Source organism: Squalius cephalus (genome assembly GCF_949319135.1).
Source record: "Squalius cephalus genome assembly, chromosome: 16".
Taxonomy (NCBI): Eukaryota; Metazoa; Chordata; class Actinopteri; order Cypriniformes; family Leuciscidae; genus Squalius; species Squalius cephalus.
The window spans coordinates 22,826,871-22,850,406 of NC_137137.1; the positions used below are offsets into that span (position 1 = coordinate 22,826,871).

The 23,536-nt window shown below is 34.6% G+C and overlaps 2 protein-coding genes across 3 annotated transcripts in view; both read right to left on the minus strand.

Annotated features, from left to right (window-relative positions):
* Window positions 1–15,811, minus strand: part of LOC307173587 (H-2 class II histocompatibility antigen, E-S beta chain-like) — a 136,581-nt gene extending 120,770 nt beyond the window's left edge. The window contains exons 1-5 of one of the 2 annotated variants that reach the window (XM_079896812.1): window positions 15,677–15,811; window positions 15,050–15,325; window positions 14,307–14,588; window positions 14,023–14,136; window positions 13,033–13,731 (exon numbers count right to left, since the gene is read on the minus strand). In XM_079896812.1, coding sequence (XP_079752938.1) covers window positions 13,709–13,731; window positions 14,023–14,136; window positions 14,307–14,588; window positions 15,050–15,325; window positions 15,677–15,740 — 759 coding nt within the window. In that variant the 5' untranslated portion in view covers window positions 15,741–15,811 and the 3' untranslated portion in view covers window positions 13,033–13,708. Of the gene's footprint in view, window positions 1–13,032; window positions 13,732–14,022; window positions 14,137–14,306; window positions 14,589–15,049; window positions 15,326–15,676 lie in introns of those variants that run through there. The other variant, XM_079896811.1, reaches the window with a different exon arrangement.
* A 2,436-nt stretch (window positions 15,812–18,247) lies between these two features.
* LOC307173593 (rano class II histocompatibility antigen, B alpha chain) lies at window positions 18,248–21,356 on the minus strand. The gene is made up of 4 exons (XM_079896818.1): window positions 21,072–21,356; window positions 19,996–20,241; window positions 19,495–19,776; window positions 18,248–19,171 (listed from the first exon to the last, which is right to left on the minus strand). Exons 1-4 carry the CDS (start codon window positions 21,127–21,129, stop codon window positions 19,050–19,052), a joined length of 708 nt encoding a protein of 235 aa, XP_079752944.1. The 5' UTR covers window positions 21,130–21,356; the 3' UTR covers window positions 18,248–19,049.
* Between the last annotated feature and the right edge of the window lie 2,180 nt (window positions 21,357–23,536).

Consider the following 23,536-nt stretch of genomic DNA (forward strand, 5'->3'; position numbering starts at 1 on the left):
TTGGAACAATCGTTGCATTCTGTATAAGAACAAAAGTTTTTTTTTGAAAAGCTGGTTGGATAAGGGTATTGTTTTAGTATCTCATTTGTTTAACACTCAAAGGTATCTTATGATTTATTTTTATGATTAGTTTCTTGTACACTTTAATTTTCCTGTGACTCCCAAGGAATTCTCTCTTGTTCTCTCTGCGATTAATTCTGGTATTGTTTCCTTATTTATAGATGTGGTATTGGTTGACGTGCCCATAGTCAATCTAACTGATACAATATGTGGTAGAATTTGTTTTTCACAGACTAAAAATAACAAATCTATTCGCGATCTGTTTTTAAAGGAGGTTACTACCAAGCCTTGCTCTATTGCAGGGGTGGGCAAACTACGGCCCGCGGGCCACATACGGCCCGTTAGGCTGTTTAATCCGGCCCGTCGAGTTTTTAAAAAATTGTCTAAAGATCGCATTCATTTTGCCTTTTTCTTGCAATACTTTGCGTTATATATATTGTGTTGCATATATTTGACAATCGGAATATCAGATATTTCATGCCATAGCTAGCAAATGTAAAAAAGGAAAAATGACATAAAAGCAGATCATCATTCATTCAGCGCTGTTGTGGCTGCGGTGTGTCACGTAACAAGCTAGACGCGTCACCATGGAAACCAAACAGACAGCAACTTGAGCGCATAGACTTGGTGCACGTTAATGTTTATTTCTTTTTTTGAAAACTCACAGAGAAAAAAATGTTCGGTAACCGCTTGCACACGTTTAGTTTTTCCTTTGATTTGTCCGCTATTTAGTTTTGCTAACATTACTCTGGATTTGTGGATGTATCCTCCTTTATCGCCCGGCTTTCGACTAACGTTACGCTCCCCTGTCTGCCATGTACAGAACCCGGTTTTGTTCATTAAATGTTCTGATCTGCCTTTGCTTTTTATGTTTTATTTTATTATACTTAAAATAAATTTGTATAATCGTTTATTTCGTTTTTTTTCCCCACAAATGTATGACTTTTGGAAGTGCAAATTGATTGCCATGCAGTTTTAATAAAGTTGAATTAACGTAACCTTCTGTCATTTTTACTCTTCTAAGTGTACACTTAGGTGTTTTGTTTCTAATTTACGGTTAGGCCCATTAAATAATAATAAGGATAAAAAAATATTTAAAAAGTATAGGCTATAATTATCAAACATCTGACTAATTAAAAATTAACCTCAAAACATAACATATGCTAAATGGGGATATCTAGCATAAAAAAAATGTATTGTCAGAATGTCGTCTCTCAGTTGTTGAATTTCGCGCAGACGTTGCCACAACGTAAATGTGTTTGCTCAGCCCGATCTCATGAAAGTTCGAATACCACGAATTGTATTTGTAGTTCTTATGAAACGCAGTTTTCGCGTGCATATGATACGCACTTAAAGGGATAGTTCGCCCAAAAATTAAAATACGGTCATCATTTACTCACCCTCAAGTTGTTTCAAACCTGTATGAATTTCTTTATTCTGCTGAACACAAAAGAATATATTTTGAAAAATGTCGGTAACCAAACAGTTGATGGACCCCATTGACTTCCATAGTATTTTTTTTTTCCTACTATGGAAGTAAATGGGCTCCATCAACTGTTTGGTTACTGACATTTTTCAAAATATCTTTAAAATTATTTCAAATATTTTTAAAAAATTGCACTCCGCACCCCTAATCCTAACTAATGGGTTTACAGTGCGCAGCATATGCACGCAAAAAATATATATTTTTTGGCGTATAAATGGTACGAGAAATTTAATTTGTGGTATATAGCACTTTCATGAGATCGTGTTTCATAATCTGCTACTGGGCCGGCCCTCTGTCAAATTTTAAAACCCAGTGTGGCCCTTGAGCCAAAAAGTTTGCCCACCCCTGCTCTATTGCTTATTGGGCTAAATTTGTTAGATACTCTAAGTGGGAAAGTGTTTGGTTATTGCCTCATAAGTTTTTTGTTACAAACAAGGTAAAATAAATTTCTTTCAAAATTATTAATCAATTTTATCCTGTTAAACATTTTCTTAGTAAGTTTAAGAAGGATATTGATGTTATCTGCTCTTTTTGCTCTTTGCACTTGGAAACTGTATACCACGTCTTTTGGCACTGTAGTTTTGTTAAAAAGTTTTGGTATGACGTCTCTGTGTTCATCACAGAAAAGGTCCTCTCTAATTTTATTTTGCTTTTTGAAAATGTAGTTTTTGGATATTTTATTCAGGATAATGTGAATAACGAAGCTTTTGTTATTAATCTGTTTATTCTATTAGTTAAGTTTCACATCCAGAAGTGTACATTTTCTAACAGAAAACCCTGTTTTACAGTGTTTTTTAAAGAATTGGAAAGCTATTTTTGTACTATTCAAAGTAGCACTAATAGAAAGGCTATTCCGTTTATGTTCTGTCTTCAAAATATTTGAGTATGTAAAGGTCTTGCATGGTTTTGAGTGTATTTTTTTTTTTTTTCTGGCTTTATATTGTCTGTTGTATTGTTCTGTACATGTTGTTTAAGGGATAATAAAAAAAAAAAAAAAAAATTTAAAAACTGTTTCTACAGGGCCATAAAGTACGGAGCCCCTAAAGGGACATGGTGGTGGAATTTTTTTTAGGATGGGAGATTTTTTTTACTTTTTTTAAATCTTTTGCGTTCCCTCGCAAAACTTTTGCGTTCCCCCGAGAAACTTTGCGTTCTCACCATAGACTGTAAAAAAATAGGTTCCCACGCAAAACTTTTGCGTTCTCTCGCAAAGTTATTTGCGTTCCCACGCAAAACTTCTGCATTCCCTCGCAAAGATATTTGCGTTCCCTCGCAAAACCTGTTTTGAGCTCGGACAGACACTTCCTGTTTAATGTACCGCTGCCGTGTTTCAGAGCTCCGTACGTTAATGGATTGTTTCATACTGATTTGAACTTGGACTCAAAAAGAAATGCGGTCAGTGCTTAACTCAAGGAGTTCAGTAAAGTTGGCAATATTCACATAGGCTATTCGAACTTCCCTATTCTTGAGCTAAACGTTGTAACACAAACAACACCGTAACCTAGACAACGAGCTACAACCCAATTCTCATCAAAACAAGTTTTTATAATAATATAGGCTAAATGAATCTCTATTAGCAGCATAGACAGTAAAAGAAATGGACACAGCGACCCCATTGGAACTCAATTGAGACAAGTGAAGCCCATTTTTAGCGATTTCTTAGCACTTCCTTTCCTGACGCGCAGACTCAAACCGAGCAAAGCGTTACACGGACCACGTGAGCAACCCGTCTGTCTTCTAGTAGCTGTGCCAAGAGAAATCTGAATCATTCCCTTCCGAATCTTGCAGAGACGGAGAGTGTGAGTAGGAATTGTCCATGAGCATGGAGCAGGATCAACTTTTGCTAGGTATTCTGATTAATTATATTGTCATTTTGCCTCTACGTCCCCCCGATTGCCAGCGAGCTTCTCCTCCTGTCCATACGGTAATCTCTCTAATGTGCGACAAAGAGTCGCTTGGTTATGACGCAATCGTTAGCCTACTTTTACAAAAACTGCTTCTACGGGGCCATAACATAAGCTACAAGGTAATGGAGCATTTTATACATTGTCGTGTTTCTTTAGAAATAAAAAATGGACAAATGGAGTCTTCAAACGCCTCAGATGTAAAGTTATTCGCTGTCAAAGTGACGCCAAAATGAATGGAAGTCAATGGGATTGCTAACGCAAGTGAAGTTCCGCTCAAGATGGCGGCACCCGGCCGACTTCAACTTCCGGTCGACTTCCTTCCCGCTTGATTAGCAGGCGGCCGAGAGACAAGTTCAAAGGGACCGTCTGCAAAGTGCAATATAACCCAAAAACGACTACAGCATCAACTCAGTCACAAATACAAAAATATTCATTAACTTCAATGTAGTGCCACCCAATTCAGTTTACACATCAATGGTGACCCACTGGTCATACTACACTGCTTTTGCACATTTTATATTATGAAAAATATTAAATAAAAATCTAGTTCACATCACTGCTCTAATGTTGGTTATAGGCCTACAACACTTAATTTGGGAAGTAGGCCTAATTGCACATAAAAAATAAGTAGGCATATTCTTTACACAAATTATATTGGTAGCCTACTGTACGCAGCTTTTTTATTATTTGCTTACTGAATTTGATGGCAGTTATATAATATTTTTTCTAAAAAGGGTGAAGTTATTGATTTTATTTCATAATAATTAATCATAAAAATGATGCATTTCAAACTAAGTAATGTAGTATAACCAGCAGGAGAGCAGTGATGTGTGAACTGAATTTGGTGACAGTACAGTGTGTCACAGTGAAATATTAAATATGTTTAATAATATAAAATGTGCAGAAAGGTTTTGGGATTTGCACTTTAGACGGCCCCTTATTTGGACTTGCCTCTCATTCGTCTGGTTAGAGACAAATTATTATTATAAAGCTCGTTTTGATGAGAATTGGGTTGTGGCTCATTGTTCTTTCGTTATTTGCTGTTTTTACAGTTTCTTGTTGTTCTTTTAAAATAGTTCGGATAAATATTTTTGTTTTAAATAAACTTGTTTTGGGTTAAATTAAGGTCACTATGCTTTTAAATGTGTATTTTATTTCTTTGTTGATAACTTTGGTTGAAGTTAGGTTTATCTGCACCATACTTTAATATTAAACTTACCCTAGAACTATACAAAACAAGGGTGTAACAAGTGTCACTTAATTTACAGCCCGCAGATGTTGTAACTACTCTGTAACTACGTGAAACAAGGGGGTAACAAGTTTGACTTAACACTGTAACAACACAAAACAATGGTATATTTACACAGTAACTGTGAAAATAGTTCTAGTTTTGCTTGCCTTGTTTTCACCACAGTTGCCTTGCCTAATTTTAATTTTGCTTGATGACCCAACAAAATCCTGTACTCCTGTTTTTATTTCTTAAGGTAAGCAACCTATATTGAAAATTCTAAATAAAACCATAATAGAAACTCATTAACTCATTCCCCTGAATTTCAAGTTTTCTTGTTTAGTAATCTCCATCATGCATCATGAAATGATAGAATATGTACCCCGTGGTTAAAAAAATACCTAGGCCTATAAATATATTTTAATACCTATGTATTTTTCCAAAAAGATATGGTGTATGATTATGATTGAATGAAGACCCAGCGCACTTTACAACCACTTTTCAGAGGTCTCTTCTGAATCACCACAGTTTGCAGAATCCACTTGGGTGATGCGACGGCAGCCATGGTACTACGACGCCAGTGCGATCACCACACACCAGCTATATGTGGAGAGGAGTGTGACCGAGCCAATTCAGTGAATGTGTGTTCTCGCTAAATTGCTCTCAAACATAAGATTGTTGTTTTGCATGTAGCTTATAGGCCATATCATGCAATATTTGAATAGTTAGCCCAAAGTTATGAATTACTGTATAAATCATTTTTAGCATATAGGTCATACATACCATGTAATATTAAATAGTTAGCACTTAGTTGTGAAATACTGCATATTATTTGTATTTTTCCTGGTTGTTACCCCTTTATTCCCCAAATATGTTCCCTTATAATTACACATATAGGCTACGTAGGCTACTTTATAAGTACACTATAATTACCGAAAGGTAGGCTACACTGTAAATTCGGTGTACTTACGCAGTACTTTTCCTGGTTGTTACCCCTTTATTCCCCTAATATTATAAATTGTTCCCTTATAATTACACGTACGTACTTTATAAGCACACTATAATTACCGAAAGGTAGGCTACGCTGTAATGTCGGCGTAATTATGCAGTACTTTCCGGGCTGTAATCTGAAGCGTTACCTTTCATAAACTAAAAAATGTACTAGCCTACTTGTATTAAAATAGTAAACTACTAGTATAATTATTATTCACTTGTAGTACAGATGCATTACAAATGAGAAACCTAGTTGTCTACTTAAAGTTTACTCTTACACTTACACTTAAACGTATACTTTTATATACTAAGAGTGGGCCAATTAAGTCCCAAGCAGTATTGAAATAGTACACTTACAAGTTTAACAAGTAGCCTACACATTGATATTAGTATACTTACTACAGAAAGTATACTTAAAAATATACTTGAACATTACTTTAGTATACTTCATAAAATGAACTTGAAGTATACTTCTTTTTCATAAGGGATAGAAAATAGTGATACTGTTTTGACAGAATGATTTCATTTTGAGTCGGGTTTGCTGTGTTTTGAGTTAGTATATGTAGAAAAAGGTCTTTAGCATTTTGAAATGTAGAGTTTTTATTAATTTAACAAAATGTGTTAAAGAAATGTGTTAAAAAATTATAACGGAAATTTACTTTTTTGGCTAAATGTTGTAGGTGTGTTGCTGTGTTAAGAGTTTAGAAAAAGTACTTTAAGTATTGATAAATGCTTGTCTAAAAGTATGTATATTCTAGAAACGTGTTAATTGACTGCATATTGTGTGAAAACAACATGAATTGTGTTAATGGTATGGTCACAACAGACGGATGTTGAGCCAATTGTGTTCAAAATGTAGTCAAAATGTGACTACAGATTGGTCAAAAGGAAAAAACTGTAATGTGTTCGAGACAAGAGCCTGTAATTTCTTTTATAACCTTGGTGACAGTATTATCCCAACAGAAAATATCACAATAATAAATCTTGTGATCTTGGGTATGTGAATATTAACAACCACAAGATGGCAGTCTAAACTCTGTGATGTACTGACATCCATTCAGGAGATTTCACTGATCTGAGATACTGAGATATTCTCCAACATGCGGACCCCACAACTTACAAGCAGTCTAGACTAGAGAATGGATAGATGGAAGATTGCAGTCTAGCAACTATTGAAGTAATTCTGTTTTTATAGATGGTATTTAAATTAAAGGTTTGTGGCACAATTGTTCGTCAAAACAATATAAAAATTATTGTTGAACAGTATTATGAAATTAAACTATTTGGGGGGAATTTTTTGGTTAGATTGGCAAATCATCATTGTTTACTTGATGCTTTAGCATTCCTGCTAAAGGCAACAGAGCCTGTTTCATTATGTAACCAGTACAATCATGTTAAACCAGTTTTGGGAAGTCCCCAGAGCTCCTGTCATCAAACCTTAACCAAGTATTTAGGTTTGTGATACTTCCTCATACAGAAGTCACGTGGTTATAAGGAAGTTCATTAATCATGTGAAAGTTATTGTCATTTTGATGAAGATTTACCTTATTAGGTTATTCATAATATTTAGTCACAGCCCAGTGTTTTAACATTGATAATCAACAACTGCATTAAACACCTCCATTTTAATGTTTGATGGTCTTCAAAAAAAAAAAAAAAAGTATTAATCAGGCAAATAATTTAAATGGGACATTTTAATTCCAATTTAATTTATTTTTAAGTATTAACTTTAATATTGATATTCTGTCTGTGGTGTTGTATCTGGTTTGGCACTCATCAGAAAGTAAACACACGCTAACATTTCCCACAGAATGCTGACAATAAACTCCCTATGGTTTCGCTTCAGAAGCGTGGCGTTCGACAAACAACACCACAACCATGAACTGGATATAGCATGTTCTTCCTAAACCAAAACCATCCAATTACAAGAGAGACATTTCATTACATATTTAGTCTCTAGGCATATTGAAATCTAAACATTATCCAGTTATTTCTAAATAATATGTCATATTAAAAACAGAAGCACTTTTTCACAGATTGTAAACAGTCAAGTTGCTCAAAACAAATAAGTAAATGTTTTAGGTTCAAAATAAGATCTTTAAACATATATTGACACGTATCATCAAATTGATATTCTGTTAAACCCTATTAACCTTAACCTTCTTCAAATGCTGATTGTGAACTGTATAATATTACAATAACATTATCCACATTTTAGTGAGATAATGAGATTTACTGTCAAACCACGATTCCATTCAATTCAAAAAATAAAAATTAAATAATAATAAAATAATAAAAGAAAACAAAATTAAATAATAAAAATTTTAATAAAAATAAAATAAAACTTTAAGGAAACTGTTGTACATTTTTCAGTTTCTGTTTGATTGGTAGCATTGTTCATGTGAAACATCTGACAGAAACCATTTTGAAGAAGTTTCCTCTGCCACTGATCTACCAATGAGAGGAGGGAATTTAGATGTCATCAGTATCTAGGTAGATTTAAGTTGGTGAAGACTGGAAGCCTTTTTTAAAGACAAGACTCTTTGAAAGGGCCTTCATGGAAAATGATAGTAAGTGTGTCTAATAGTGTCAAAACATCAATGACATATAAAAAACAGTGAAGATTTGTACCACTTCAAATCCATTACACAATCTATTAAACTATTTATGCCAGATTTGTCTGTCAGTCTGCTGAACTTAAAGCACATAACAAACACCAATAAGTTAAAGAGGCTCTTATTAAAGGGTGGGGGACTTACAATTATATTGGATATGACAGAAAACTTACAGTCTGTAAACACCAGATCACATTTACAGTAAAAAAAGAAAAGAAAACAGCCTGTTTAAGGGCTGCAGAGTGGACAAAATGGTCATTAAAAACTAAAATACTCTACTATTACTATAAGTGGACCTCAAAATCTAAAACCAAAACTGCATTCAATGTGCAAGATATTTCCTCAATCCATTAAACCACCATCAGCATCCAGTAACATTACAAAAACACAAACCAGTAACAGCTCTTGAGGAACATCCAGTCTACAGCTCTTTAATCCCTCACAACCAAGTGTAGTGTCAAGTCTATCCTTAAACAAAAGTGACTACCACTGTGTACAGTCTGGAGAAAGAAGATATCTAGATCTGTATGGAGTAATATTTTCTGTGCATCAAAACATCTGAAACATCAATTTATTTATTTTATATTTTGCCACAGTTATGCTGGACACAAAGGAATAATTTCCTCATTAAAATATATCTCCAAATCCCCACTGCAGTTTTTGTCCTTACCAACAAGTGGAAAGATTTATGCATATGGTGTGGGAATGTGAAAAGGTTTATGAGTTTTGGGAGAAGATTTCATATTGTCTGATATGATAGGGAAAAAATCCCAATGCAGCCAGCTGCTCTCTACCTCTTAATGATGATTCAAATTTAGATTTTATGTAACCTTTCCAGCTTCTTATTTAATTCATTTAATTCGTTTATTTTTCTTTTAAAGATTTTATAGATGTGATAAAATAAGTCATTTGCTTTGATTGCAAATGTTTTAAGGATCAGTGGTGTGGAATCTGGGCGATCTGTAAGTGACCGTCTTCATATAAAAGAAATAGGGAACAGTTGATCACAAATAAAAATAAATAAATAAATAAATACAAACGTTTGGAGAAGATGGAGAGCTTCTAGCCAATGAGAGTAGTTCTTTTTTCTTATGTCATTGGTTTCCAGGTAAATGGGAGTTGTTCATTCATAAACCGGAAAATAGAAGATCTGAACTGACCAGTGTTTAAATCTATTCAAGCAAACTACAAAATTAAAGTGGTTAAAGCTGAAAGTCCAGTCAAATGCTGTTATGGAGTCTACAGTTCTCAGTGGTCATTCTTAACTTTAGAACCAATGTTGGATTATGAACTGATTTGGCCAGGAAACAATTCACCGCATTGAAAAAGACAAGACTAACAGTGTTTGAATGCGTGCCTGTAATTACTGCCACAGTGTGAAATAAAACAAACAGATGAATTACAGTCAACAAGCGTTAGATCGCCTTCATTTTTAAAAAGTAACAAACATTATTAGGGGATTTTGCAATAATAAGAAAATAACTTTTAAGTTGCTGATAACATGCTTTTATTATATTCAACTATTCAAAACATACATAAAACGTATTAACCCTTATAACATAATGCTATGGATTAACAATCAGTGTTGTTGTCTTGGTGTGAACTGGTGAGACCAAGCCTGTGGAAGTTAAACGAGTGTGTAAAATCCCCAAATCTCCATGGCAGTAATACACACTGACAAGCTGCATTACTTAGATCTGTGATTTTTCATATTTCCTCAAACAATAGTGAACATGCCGATGTTGAAACCAAAGTTCCCTAATTGTGTAAAATTAAAGGGATACTTCAGGATTTAGCATTAAGCTTTGTATTAGAAAACCTCTAGGATTTTTGAATTACCGTGCTTTCCGCCCTCATATCCCCCTGAGACGAGAGATTTATGTATTTTTTGTCTGGAAAAAATCCTAATTTTGTGTCATCGGAGGATTTTTTGGACATAGGCTAAAGAGAACAGCCAGTAGGAGGGGCTGTCCCGCATGTTTTCAACCCGCCCATAGAGGGTGGGATCTCACTCACAGAATGTAGACATAGTGTCAGCCATCTTCTTTTGGAAGCTAAGCTAGCAGGCTCTTGTTCTGTGGAGAACGCTGAGTAGTAGGGGTTGCATCCTCTTTTTCCCGGACATGTCCGGCCGTCCTACACTGTGAATCATCAGATCCTTCTGTCCACCCTCTCATCACTGGGCATCACAGGTACTCCTCTTCACTGGTTTGAGTCCTGCCTCACATAGATCCTTCAAGGTCGCATGGAGAGACGAGGTATCCAAAGTCAACTGACCACAGGGGTTCCTCAGGGTTCAGTTCTTGGACCCCTCCTCTTCTCCATCTACACCACATCACTGGGACACATCATACAGGCACATGGTTTCTCTTACCATTGCTATGCTGATGACACACAGCTCTTCCTCTCATTTCAACCAGATGATCCCACAGTAGCTGCACATATCTCAAGCTGTCTGGCGGACATCTCAGCATGGATGAAGGAACATCACCTGCAGCTCAACCTGGCAAAGACTGAGCTTCTCTGCCTCCCTGCCAATCCGTCTCTACAGCACGACTTCACCATCCAAACACTAAAATACAAAAACACATGCATAATGTAAACAAAAAACACAGTACTTCATCTTCATTACAAGCAATGTTGTCCCTGACTAAACAGTGGGGAAATAATCTTCTGGAGTGACGTATCCATCCACCGAAGGCCTGCACATCAACTTCACCATACGCATCTTTAGTGTCTGGAGAAGAGGCATGGAATGGGGAATATGTTGGAAGGAATATAACTTTCTTCGCCCTCTTATCCTCCTCTTACTCTCACTCCTTTACCTCTAACTCTTGCTTCACCATCGACTTCCATTTTCCTCCAAAATAGGAAAGCTCATCCAAGTAAACAATGCTGAAACTGTTTACAGCGGAGAGTGTGTTGCTAATTGGTGTAAAGAGCTCAGCACTGTGAATAGTGTTGCTTTTCAACGGGACTAAAGAGATCATTTAGATCATTTTGAATTATTTGCCCTGAAGTAGAGATCTATGTGTAGAGTTTTCCAAACAGTGTGATATACAATTTATAAACTGAGTGTTAAGCTGGAACTGTGCTTGCAATTTTGAAGACTTGGTTTTGTGATTTTCAAAAAAAGAGATTTGTACCCAAAAAACATACTGAGGAATTTATTTGATAGTACCTAATACTCACTATACTGTAATGTATGTGGATTACAGTAGTATTTTCTTGCAAATTTAAGAATGTAGGTTTGTAAAATAATTTTTTTTAGTTTTTTTAAGAATACATTTTTAAGAATGTAGGTTTGTAAAAAAAATTATAAAAAAAAAAAAAAAAAACGGTCAATAAAGTAATAGGCCATGGTCAATTTTTTAAAATAAAACTGTAATGTGTAAAGTGTAATTGTGTGTGTGTGATGACATTGTGCGCAATTTGAAGCGAAAGTTAAAAAAAAATGGTTGACTTGTCTTTAAAGTGTGAGGATTGTACAAGTGAGTTTATAGTTTTGATTTTGTGCTTTTATAATTATTTTAGCCTTGTCCAATACATAAATTTGTATGGATTTGTGTGTGTAATTCAGATCACTGTGACCGAAGAGCTTGTTATATATTACAGCCAGGCCCCTGAGAACAATATTGATCATCACAGAGATAGGTTTATGGTTTATTGTTTGATTTGATTGTTGTAGTTACCCTTATGGGTGTTTATTTAATATTTTTTTAACTAAACACAAAATATTTTTGTGTGTTCAGTAGTTACAGACAATGTAAACATTTGAAGCTTTTAATTTTTTTTGCCTTTCCCTCTTGTATGCCTGTTTCATTATGGTTGTTATCATTATCTTTAACGCTGGAGCCATACAGTCCATAACGTCAAATATTATACAGGTACAGACATTTTCTCAAGATTTGATTAGATTACAGCAGCTGAATTCATCCAATTTGCATCGGCTTCAATGAGTCAGTGATCCCACTTCATATTTTGACATAAATCAAACATGAATCAAATAACTCAATAACTGATCGTATGGATATGCATGTTCTCAAATGTCATCTTTATTTCTGTTTATATATTATTTGACCCAGTCATCTTTCCTTTGGTTCAGATAAACCTTTTGCTGAAAAACATCCCCATGCAGCTGTGTGCCGGAATATTTCACTTCTGGGTTATTAGCCCTTTTACTTTATTTACATTTACACATTTTGCATGCACATTTTATTCATACTTGACAAACATTGCATTCAATGTATACATTTTATTAGTTAATTTATTTCCTCGGAATCGAACCCATGACCTTTATACGCCTTTATAGACTTATTTATGCAGTTAATTTAATACATTGTTGTAAAGCACTTAATGTGAAGAAAAATGTTGGGAAATATGGTCTTTGAATAAGCTAAAAGAAGAAACTTTTAACTATAACAGGTTTTGTAAAGAAATATTTATTTAGAAATCAAATGTACAGATTCCACACACACACACACACACACACACAAAAAAAAACATTCCTCCATATGATTTAGCAAATTTTATGGATGTTTTTCTGCTAGAAACAGTAGTATTAGTAAGATTATTTAAACAAAGAAATCACACTGAAAACTATATGCACAATTAACAATAATGACAGTAGGGGGCGGTAAAGTTCCATGAATAAATGTTTCTGTCTGTGAATGTTGCCTCTCTGACCTTAAATCAAAGCTTTGATTGGTTTCATAATAGGTTTAACTGGTATGAAAATATTGATTGAAAACCTTTATAACATCCTCATTCACACTGCTTCTATCCACATACAATCAGCTCTAGAGAGTTCAAGCAAAATACACATAATAAAATGCACATTATTTTATCACTACCAATATTACATAGATATGCTCAAATACAAGTCATGTAAGTATGTTTGATGCAATTTCATTATTACTTTAATTATTACAGTTAAAAAAAATAAAAACTTGAGTATAAGGAGACTTTAAAGTCTGCGTGAACCGGAAGTTGCAAACGACTTTTCTCCAGTGCTGTGACGTATTTCCCAGTGAAAAGGAATATTGAACAGAGGGCAGGGTTTTACTCTAGTGCTCCTCCTCTCCATCTCTCGCTCATTACAGACTAACGATTTGAGGGGAGTGGTTAAGCGTTTCTCAACCCAAGCCGTCAAGCATACGTCATCAGGGAAGGTCCTCCAATGCAGAGAGGAGGGGCATTTTCAGATTTTGATTAAAGATTACGAAGCCAAAACATTTTTTTTCCATGTTTTAACTTGCACGGATTAATTGTTCACCACAAGACTAGTAATATGCGCTAACAAAGTAAATAGGGTCCATTTTGATTTCAGTTGGACTTTAAGAAAGATGGGACAAAGAGAATACATCAGTGATCCAAGGAGGTCCTCTTTCAGTCGGCATCAACATTAGACTTACTGGAGTCAGTTTGGTACCAGGATCCTCCCTGACAAAGTAAAAATAACAATTTATTGACAAGCTAGATGAATGTAAAGACATGCTATTATCAGGAACTCTCAACTCTGGCCCTCAAGGTCCTGCAGTGTTTGGTTTGATCAAACCTTGATCACCTTGATCAAATTCACCTATAACTTCTAGAAATCTTTAAGACCTTTATTAGCTTGTTGAGGTTTGTTTGTTTAGGGTTGGAGCTAAACTGGAAAGTTGAGATCCAGAGTTGAGAACCACTGATGGATATGGATGAGTATCAGCATGATTTGCTCTCATCTCCACTGACCTGATGATTTCTTCTTGTAGTAAATGAGTCCAGCAGCTGCAATGATGATTCCCAGCACCAGACCAGAGGATCCAATAGCGATTTTATTCCTCTCAGACTCTGGCATAGATGGATCTGTGAGGAACGGAAATCATGCTCTGTTAGTGAATGATATTAGTATCCTCAATATTTACATGTTTAATATTTGTTTAGTTGTGCAAGTGTAATAACAAAATAATTTCCATATTTTCTATTTGCTCCCATAAATGGATAGGAAAGAGGACTGTAAAGTAATTTCGTCTTACTCCAGTCTTTAACAATAGGTTGAGATGAGCTGGCGTGCTCCACCACACAGGAGATCTTCTCTCCAGATTTAGGAGTGTATTCCAGCTCAGAGTGAATCTGGTAGTACCAGTCTCCATCAGCCATCTCCATTGTTGAGGTCACTTCAGAGGTCATCAGTTTACCGTCTCTCAGCCAGGACACTTTGATTTTTTTAGGGTAAAATTCATATGCGCTGCACATCAGTACAGCTGGATGTCTGCCTTCAGCCTGCTTCACTGAACTGAGCTTAACCTTCGGTTTTACTTAACCAGGAAAACAAAATATTTACTCAAACATTAGCTTACAGTATTCTAATATATAACACCAAAAAATAAAAATACAGTAGGCTACAAGTAGCTATAATACTTGAATGAATTAAACTATATGAACAACATGAATTATATGAACCATAAAGTAATTTCTTTAGATTTGGAAATGGATTATTGAGAAAAAAAGACCATACATGTTTCCTTATATTATTCAATTTGAAAAATAAACTTAACCTGCGTAAAGTTATTTAGTTGTAATATATATTTTATTGATTTTGTATTAAAAACAATCATAAATCACTGAAGACAATTGTCCACATTGTGCAGACACAACACCACCAAAACAACAGACTTCTTTTAAAATGCATTTTGAGTGTTTCTTCTGCACCAGTGGACACACATGGTGAGATCTTTATAATGCAGTAAAGATGAGACAAGAGTCTTGTAGAACTCACCTGCTTTATCACGGACAGATGAGTCCAAGACCTGAGCATTAGATCTGCAGGATGTGTCCCCATCAGCTTTCAGCTGCTGCAGAAGGGCCTGATTTTTGTTAAAGTTCTCTGCCTGCTTCACTCCATCCTCAGTGAACCCCACAAACTTCCCCAGAGAACTGTTGTACTGTAATTCCACAACTTTATTGAAGGACAATGACACAAGATACACCATATCACTGTAATCACTGGTGCTGTAGACACATTCAGCCATTGTGTATTCATAATATCCATCAGCTGAAACATAAAAACAGAGTGTTAGATCTTCAGTTTTTGTAAAATTGCATGTCAGTTATAAAAACAAAAGTACCTATATTCATCTGCTATTTGCTATTACTTTGTTTTGGTGTAGTTACTGTGTGTTATAGATACAATCCCATTAGAGAGACACCACAACTACCCGCTCATCTCAATCATATATTCTGGTATATTCATGATCATGTTTTATATATGCAAGGCAATTTAATTAACAGCAATGACAAAAACCATGAAACCAATATCAAAGATAAAAACTCATTAAAATGTTTAAATCACAAGTTTACTGATGAATTAAGGAATTACATTTGCTCAATGTTTCATTGTACTTGCCTGTTCCAATAAATGCAGACAGCATCAATATGGGATGAAAAATCAAGAATTTTCGCAGAGACATATTTTCAGTCTATGAATACACCAAATGGAGAACTTTCTCTCAGTGCTTGTTCTTGTGGTAGATGTCTGAATAATCTGGCAAATCAAATGCTACTCACATAAATGTCAAGTGTTGCTAGGTGGAAAACTGCTTTCATTTTCCTCTTTTCATTGGACAATTACTGTGTGTGCATAAAATATACGTGTATATAGCCATAACAATGTACTTAAAAAATGTACAAATAAATTATATTTATTTTGTGTAAAAAAAGGAATTTTACTTTATCTTTATTTGTTTGACCTTCATTGCAAAAGTTTGGTTTCAGTAGGTTCTGCTCCTGGAGGACTATAGGTCTCAGAAAATATATAACATTATACCACAAATATATGAGTTATATATTGTAATGTATCATTTAATTTATTTGTGCCTGGTTTACAAAACAATCTGCAGTGAAACGCTCCAAACAAACATTTAATTCTCTTTGAGAACCCTTAAAAATAAACAATCTTCTTCTTGCTGCTGGAGTCCTTCACATGTTTGACAGTAAACACAATCTTAGTTAATAACTACAAAAACTGTCTCCTTGAAGTGTCCAAATGGTTGTCCAAGTGTCCAGGTATACCACTCTCTCTTCATGGACAGTGTATGTTTTCAGATGTTGTAAATGGCCTTATTTCTTAAGTTGTTTACATTTTTAATCACGTTTGCTTTTTGCAGTTCACTAACAGTGTTTCTCAAATATATATATATTTTTTTTCAAATTATTGCCAATGCTCATGAAAAAATAAATAACATTATAAATTATAAAAACACTGTGCAACAAAATTTATCAAATGTTTTTACAATAGTAATACGGTCCAACCAATAACCACCTGCAGTGATCAGTGATGCTTGTGATAGACAGGGGGACAGGGATGACACTGACATTTGGAAACTGGCATTTTTCCAGAATCAAAGTCCAGTGTGAGTGGAAAGAACAAGAGATGCTATCTGCATTTATCCTCTTCTGCTTCCTAATCTAGTAATCTAATAAACATGCTATTGTATTACGAATATTAACAAAGCCATACATTTTCTTTTAATGTTTTGTTTTGTTACTTTGGAGTTGGATGGCTGCACAAGACATTACAAATACATAAATACATTTATATTTATGAAGCTGGCTCCAAAAACAAAGAGGAAGAAGAAGAAGAAGAAGAAGAAGAAGAAGAAGAAGAAGAAGAAGAAGAAGAAGAAGAAGAAGAAGAAGAAGAAGAAGAAGAAGAAGAAGAAGAAGAAGAGAGCCATACACACAGAAAGACTCATATATTTTTAAACTTCTAAATGAAACCCTAATTCCACAGGATGATCAGGATTAAATTTGGTGAATCTGCATCAGTGGTTTGCATCAAATGTTTCATCGGCTTTTTAATTGTTTTGAGAACCATTGTTTGAAGAAATGTATGAAATCGATCAAGAAAAACTAAATAGTCCTGCAGTGTGGCAAATGTTTTTTTTTTTTTTTTTTTTTAAGGCTACACATATTAAGTCTCTGAAACAATATGAGCTCATAAAACTATTGCATAGATTTAAGGTTTCTTAATTGCCATGGTTTTATTTTCTCAAAGGAGTACATTTTGTCTTCAAAAGAAAATCTGTGTGGCAGTGGCTCAGTGATTCATGTAGGTTGTCTACAAACCGGAAGGTTGGTGGTTAAATCCCTGGTTCCACCTGACCAAGTGTCGAGGTGTCCATGAGCAAGACACCTAACCCCAGCTGCTCCCGACGAGCTGTAAGGCGCCTTACATGGCTGACACCGCCGTCGGTGTATGAAAGAGTGAGTGAATGGGTGAATGTGAGGCTTTATGTAAAGCGATATGGTGGCCATAGGTCTGTGAAAGCGTTATATACTGTAAATGCAGTCCATTTACCAAAAACTGACCACACACAGCAAATCATTAATTTAAAACATGCAAAATATACATTTGTTTGTTTGTTTTCCTTTCACACACACAATTTGTTTGTTTGTTTTCCTTTAACTCCACTTTAAAATGAAAATTATGTCATCATATACTCACCCTCATGTTGTTTCAAACCTGTATAAATTTCTTTCTTCTGCTGAACAGAAAGGAAGATATTTAGAAGAATATCAGTAACCAGACAGTTTCTGATCCCATTGACTTCCTACTATGGAAGTCAACGGGACCAGAAACTGTCTGGTTACTGATATTCTTCTAAATATCTTCCTTCCTGAATTTTTCATGTGTGTGTGTGTGTGTGTACAGGTTTCTCTATACTAGTGAGTGTCCTCACTAACATAATGCAATGTCATAGAAATGTTTTACATTTGATGTGTCCTCACTAAAAAGGCCAAGCAATGGTCCAGATGATGTTATTCTTTAAATCTAATGATGTGCATAGGTTTTTGTGAGGGTTAACTTTAGATATATCATTAACCTGATATAAAAGCAATGGCAGACTATACAATGTCCTCAGTAATATAGTTTATATGGTATGTGTGTGTGTGTGTCTTAGGATTTTTGGGGGTATTTTCTGTATTTTGTTTTTTCAAAACTATCATTATCATTATCAGAGAGTCACTGTGACATATAGCACAGCAATGCTTTGGGCAACCTGAGTTCAAAGACCTCTTGTGATCTCATTCTCCTCCCATTATGTCCTGTCTCTTCAGCTGTTCTGTCCAATAAAGGCAAAAATTATCAACTATTATCTATAATCATCATCTTTTACAAATAATTTGGCAAACACACTTCCCGTAAACGTTTAAGACGAATACATGTATAGAATGTGAGCTAATGTTATATATAAACAAATGTTCTAGGTAAATGTGCAGTAAATGAATTTTGTTTGTCCAGAATATTGTTTGTTACAGTGTTTATTTTGTTAAATGTCAGAGCCATGTGTCTGTGGAAATTAACTTGTACTGTAAAACATCTGTTCTGCAGAACTGTATAGAACATTGACTCTAACTTTATGAAAACCATAAACTGAAGGATGAATGATTTTTCATTATTATCAGGTGAATGTGAGGCGAATTTCTAATGCACCTCAAAAACTTGCATGGCATGTTTGTCTTGATTTTTAATAGAAAAATTAAATCTGGATCACATAAATATTTTAACAAATAGAAGAAAATCATGCTGTGTCAAATCAATAATTCAACTAGGACACTAGCCAAATTTGATCATGTACAATGGCACACAAAATTATTGTTTTTAGTTCTAAAACCTTAATTTACAAATAATTTTATTTGGAGGGAAATGTTAATTAGAAGTTCAAAAAAAGTCTGAATTACAAAATAAGAATGTGTTCATTTTTATATCAGAGCTGTCAGTTGCAGTTGTTTCCTTTAATGAGGAAGAAAGTTCCAGTAGCGACTCCCAGCAGTCCCAGAGTCAGACCCACTCCACAGAACACAGCTGGACCAATACTGGGCACAGCAACGTCCACTTCTGAAATACACAAACACATGATGATGCATATGCCACAGAATGTAAAAACATATTTCATGTTTACTGTAAAGTGAAATTTTTAGAGTTGTACTTTTGAAATTTTCTTCCAAATTTTTATTAGAGATGGGCAATTAACTGTATTTATGACACTATGTTTCTGATTCATGTCTCCATAAGTCTTTTTTTTTTAGGATATGTCATGTCTGTCCTCCTAAATTGTTTTAAGATGATTAATATATCAGTTGATCTAAAGCAAAGAATTAGGGAACAATTAGAATTAATAACAATCGTACATCCACTGAATCTATGAAGCAGTGCCTCACCCCATGTTTTGGTTTGATGGCCTGGAATGGATTTGTGGTTCACAGTGCAGCTGTAAATGTCTCCCTCTTCAGGCGTGAACTTCAGAGTGGAGAAAATGTTGAAGGTGCCATCATCTTTTCTGCGGTACTGGCTTATACTCGTGTCTTCTGTCACAATCTGATTGTTTTTAGTCCATGACACATTGACAGGTGGAGGGAAGAATCCAGTCACATGACAGATGAGGGTGTTCGCAACATCCTGCACCACGTCATCTTCTGAATAGATGGAAGTATCTGGTAGGTCTGTGCACACACAGAAATAGATGCTGATTTGTACATGGGACCTCTGTGTACATTTTATCTTGGACCAGAAGAAAAATCTTGCAAACCAAAATCTTGATTATATTGGTTATGATTTCTGCAGCTGATTTCTTTGCATCTCCAAAAAAGTAAACTTTGTATTATTATATATCTATTATTATTAATATTATATAATAATTATATGCATTGTGTATGTCTTACCTAGTCGCTCAACTGGGGATTTGTAAATCTGAATGTGTGTTTGTAAGTTTTGTTTGCAGACCTCTATAAAACCAACACTATTCTCATAAAATCCAGTAAAGCTGATAGAATCTGCAAAGTCAGGCAGTGTCGGTACTCCTTCTTTTCTAATGAAGTCTGAATGGTACAGTTCCTCTCCATCAAATCCAACCAAATATTCTTTCTCTGTATCAGAACATCCCATAAATTGAAGATCCCTGTGCTCAACTGAAACAGATAAAGTGTCATGATATTATCCTTAATGGATAAACAGTATGGATGAATAACAAAGGATGATCTTTATCTGATGTACAATCAGTACAGTGATAGTATTTAGTAACAAACAATTTAAAACAACATTGTTTCTCAACCCTAAAAAAGTGCTATTGAATAGATAATATATTATATTGAAGGATCTAAGGATTCTCAATAGCAACCTTTGTGAATAGTTTTAAGAGAGCCACCATACATTTGTGTGGTTTTATTTTCTTTCTTTTTTTAATATCCATTAATTTCATTGCCATTTAATTATTCCATTTAATTATATACTCATTTATTATAAATTTTTAATCCATTGTCCATTTTTTACTCTTTTCACTGATTTATTCATTGATCAGTCATTTCATAATATTTTTCTGTTTCACCCTATGTTGCGTACTGTGTTGTCTTCACAAACAAGTTAGAGATAAGAGAATGTCTCTATTTCAATGTTTTAATGCCACATGATGTTGTGAAGAATTTTTCATTGCTTTGGAATAACAACACTTAAATTTGTTCTGGTCAGACAATGTTTGACTGAGCATTGAAACAGACTGCTTTCTGCTCTTCACTGGCTTCCTGATAGAAGGCTGTTAATACAATATCAGACGAAATACAGTGTAGTTATTGATTTTGGGTATCAGACAAGATTCTGCTGACAGGTTTTGGGTACCAGACAAAAATCTTTAAACATCTTTTGGGGAATTAAATTTTCCTCATAATCACACTTGCTTATCTACTTTAACTTAATAATAAATCAGGCAGCAGATATAATTGTATTAAACAGTTTTCTGACTTACCTTGAGTCTCAGTTCTCACAATAACAGTGAGCATAAGCAGGACACCATACATCTCCATTGTTTATTCAGAAGTGAGTAGAGCAAACACCATATCAAACAGTCCTGGAGTGAATAACAGGCAGAGCTGCTGATCCCTGGTAATGTAGAAGCCTCCCAATCACAACATCCAATCAGAAACTTAGCCCTACTCTGACAACACTGTATCTAGTTAAAATGATGTTCTGTTTCAGACTTGTTTGGTTGTTAAGAAGTTTATCTACTCCATCTGTATTGCATTCTGCTTTCTATTTTATCTGTTTTTCAAAAATCTATGAATAATATTTATGTATATGTATAAAATAATTTGTGTGTGTGTGTGCGTTTGATTTATATTACATTGTGGGAACCAAATGTCCACACAAGGATAGTTAAACCTGAGATCACCTCCATTGTGGGGACCAGCCAGCGGTCCCCATGAGGGAAATGGGTTAATAAACATACAAAAAAATATTTTTTTGCAAATGTAAAAAAAAATTGTACAGTATAAAAACCATTAAGTCTATGGAGAGTCCCCACAAAGATAGTGAACCAGACGTGCGTGCGTGTGTGTGTGTGTGTGTGTGTGTGTGTGTGTGTGTTAAATTATTTTTAGTGACAATGTTCCATTATTTATTCATAATATTATTCACAGTGCTGAAAATATGTTAATTATCTGTAATCATGTCTGGATCATTTCGGAGACCACAATGGACCAGGAGCTGTGCAAATTGGAATGCGGCTACTCGCCCAAGACCAAACAATCCCAATCTTATCTGCTTTCGGCCCCCCTCAACCAGCACTGGGCTTGGCCGAGGCTGCTGTTGGAACAACAACTCCCCCGGAAGAGAGCACTGCAGTGAGACGCTCTTGCGTTCCTTCCCCCAACTCCCCGAATCAGACCGAATTTCAGACCGAATTTCAGACCGAATTTCATTGTACTAATGACAATAAAGTCGAAAGTCGAAAAAAGTAAAAGAGAAAAATATAATAATAATAATAATAATTATACATATTTATATATATATATATATATATATATATATATATATATATATTGAAACCATCATATTTACAAATATGATATTAATCATATAATATAATAAAATATCACATTTATTTGCTACTACTGTAAAGCTATATTAAATTGTTTTGGGATCTCCTTCAGTGCTAGAATCTACATTTTTTAAATAATTTTGTTCCTGTCTTTTTAAAATAAATATTTTAATGACAGTATATTTATTGAACAAAAATTAATGATTTAATTTATCAAAAAAAAAAAAAAAAAAAAACGAAAATAATTTTGCTAAAGTGATTGTTTTGAACAAGTATTACCTTAGATATTATTACAAATAAATTATTTTAGCTAAAGTATCTGTATCAATACTGTTTGCCTTTTGTCCCATGCTGGTTTTACTCAGTGGGATAAAAGTCCCACCTTGCCACCTCATACATTTATAAGATTTTTATAAACAAATCACTTTTTATGATTTATTTTCACACAAACTCTGTTGCTCTGGCAATGTTTAATACAAGCATTTTTTTTCTGCAATCATACACTATGGGAGTATTGAAAAGCAAATATTTATGCATTTTGCCCCGTTGTATGCTCATATAGTACATTTATACTATATTACCTTTTTAATTACTGTTTGTATACTGTTAATATGTTCTTAATAAAATATTATGATGTATGTTATAGATATCAGTATCAACTAGGACAATTGATTACGGCTAAATATGTGATGATTTACCCGCTGACATGCTGGATCTCTGAATCCACGTTTGCAACCTTAAACAGGCTTTAGCATCCTCTGTTTGCTCTTCCTCACTGTCTTCTTTTCTGTGAAGGTAATGTCTTTTGTTAACAAAGTGTGCTGACAACAGCAAACTTAGTGTTATTTATATCGGATCAGGTACAATAATTTGATTAGACAAGAATTCTTATCTTCCTAGAAAGTGGGTATTTTCCACAAGTTGTTAGCATTAGAAGACCAGGAGCAAAAGGAGCAGGCGATGAGGGCAGAGGGGCAGTGGCTCTTGCCATCGGGACAACCTGTACACGGTCCTGGTCCGAGGAGAGATTCACTGACCACTGCCTGCATCTCTACCAGTGGTTTTAGTATGGGCTTCAAAAGCCATAACTAAATCCCTACAATTCTCTTGCTTATTAAAGGGACAGTTCAACCACAAATTAAAATTCCGTCATCATTTACTCAACCTAATGTTGTTCCAAACCTTTATGACTTCCTTTCTTCTGTGGAATACAGAAAAAGATGTTTTGAAAAATGTCAACAGTTTGTTTCCCATGAAACTCAGAGCAACATCGGACCCCATTGACTTCCATTGTATGGACAAAACACACTCACACACATTTTTCAAAATATCTTTTGTGTTCCACAGAATATATAAAGTCATACAGGTTTGGAGTGATATGAGGGGGAGTAAAT

Excerpts from the sequence above, each read along its gene's own strand:
- LOC307173593 (XM_079896818.1), bottom strand. The coding sequence starts at position 21,129 with ATGGAGATGTATGGTGTCCTGCTTATGCTCACTGTTATTGTGAGAACT. Across the intron at positions 19,777-19,995 it reads ATCCCCAGTTGAGCGACTAG|ACCTACCAGATACTTCCATC; the intron begins GTAAGACATACA and ends GTGTGTGCACAG. Across the intron at positions 19,172-19,494 it reads CCATCAAACCAAAACATGGG|AAGTGGACGTTGCTGTGCCC; the intron begins GTGAGGCACTGC and ends TGTGTATTTCAG.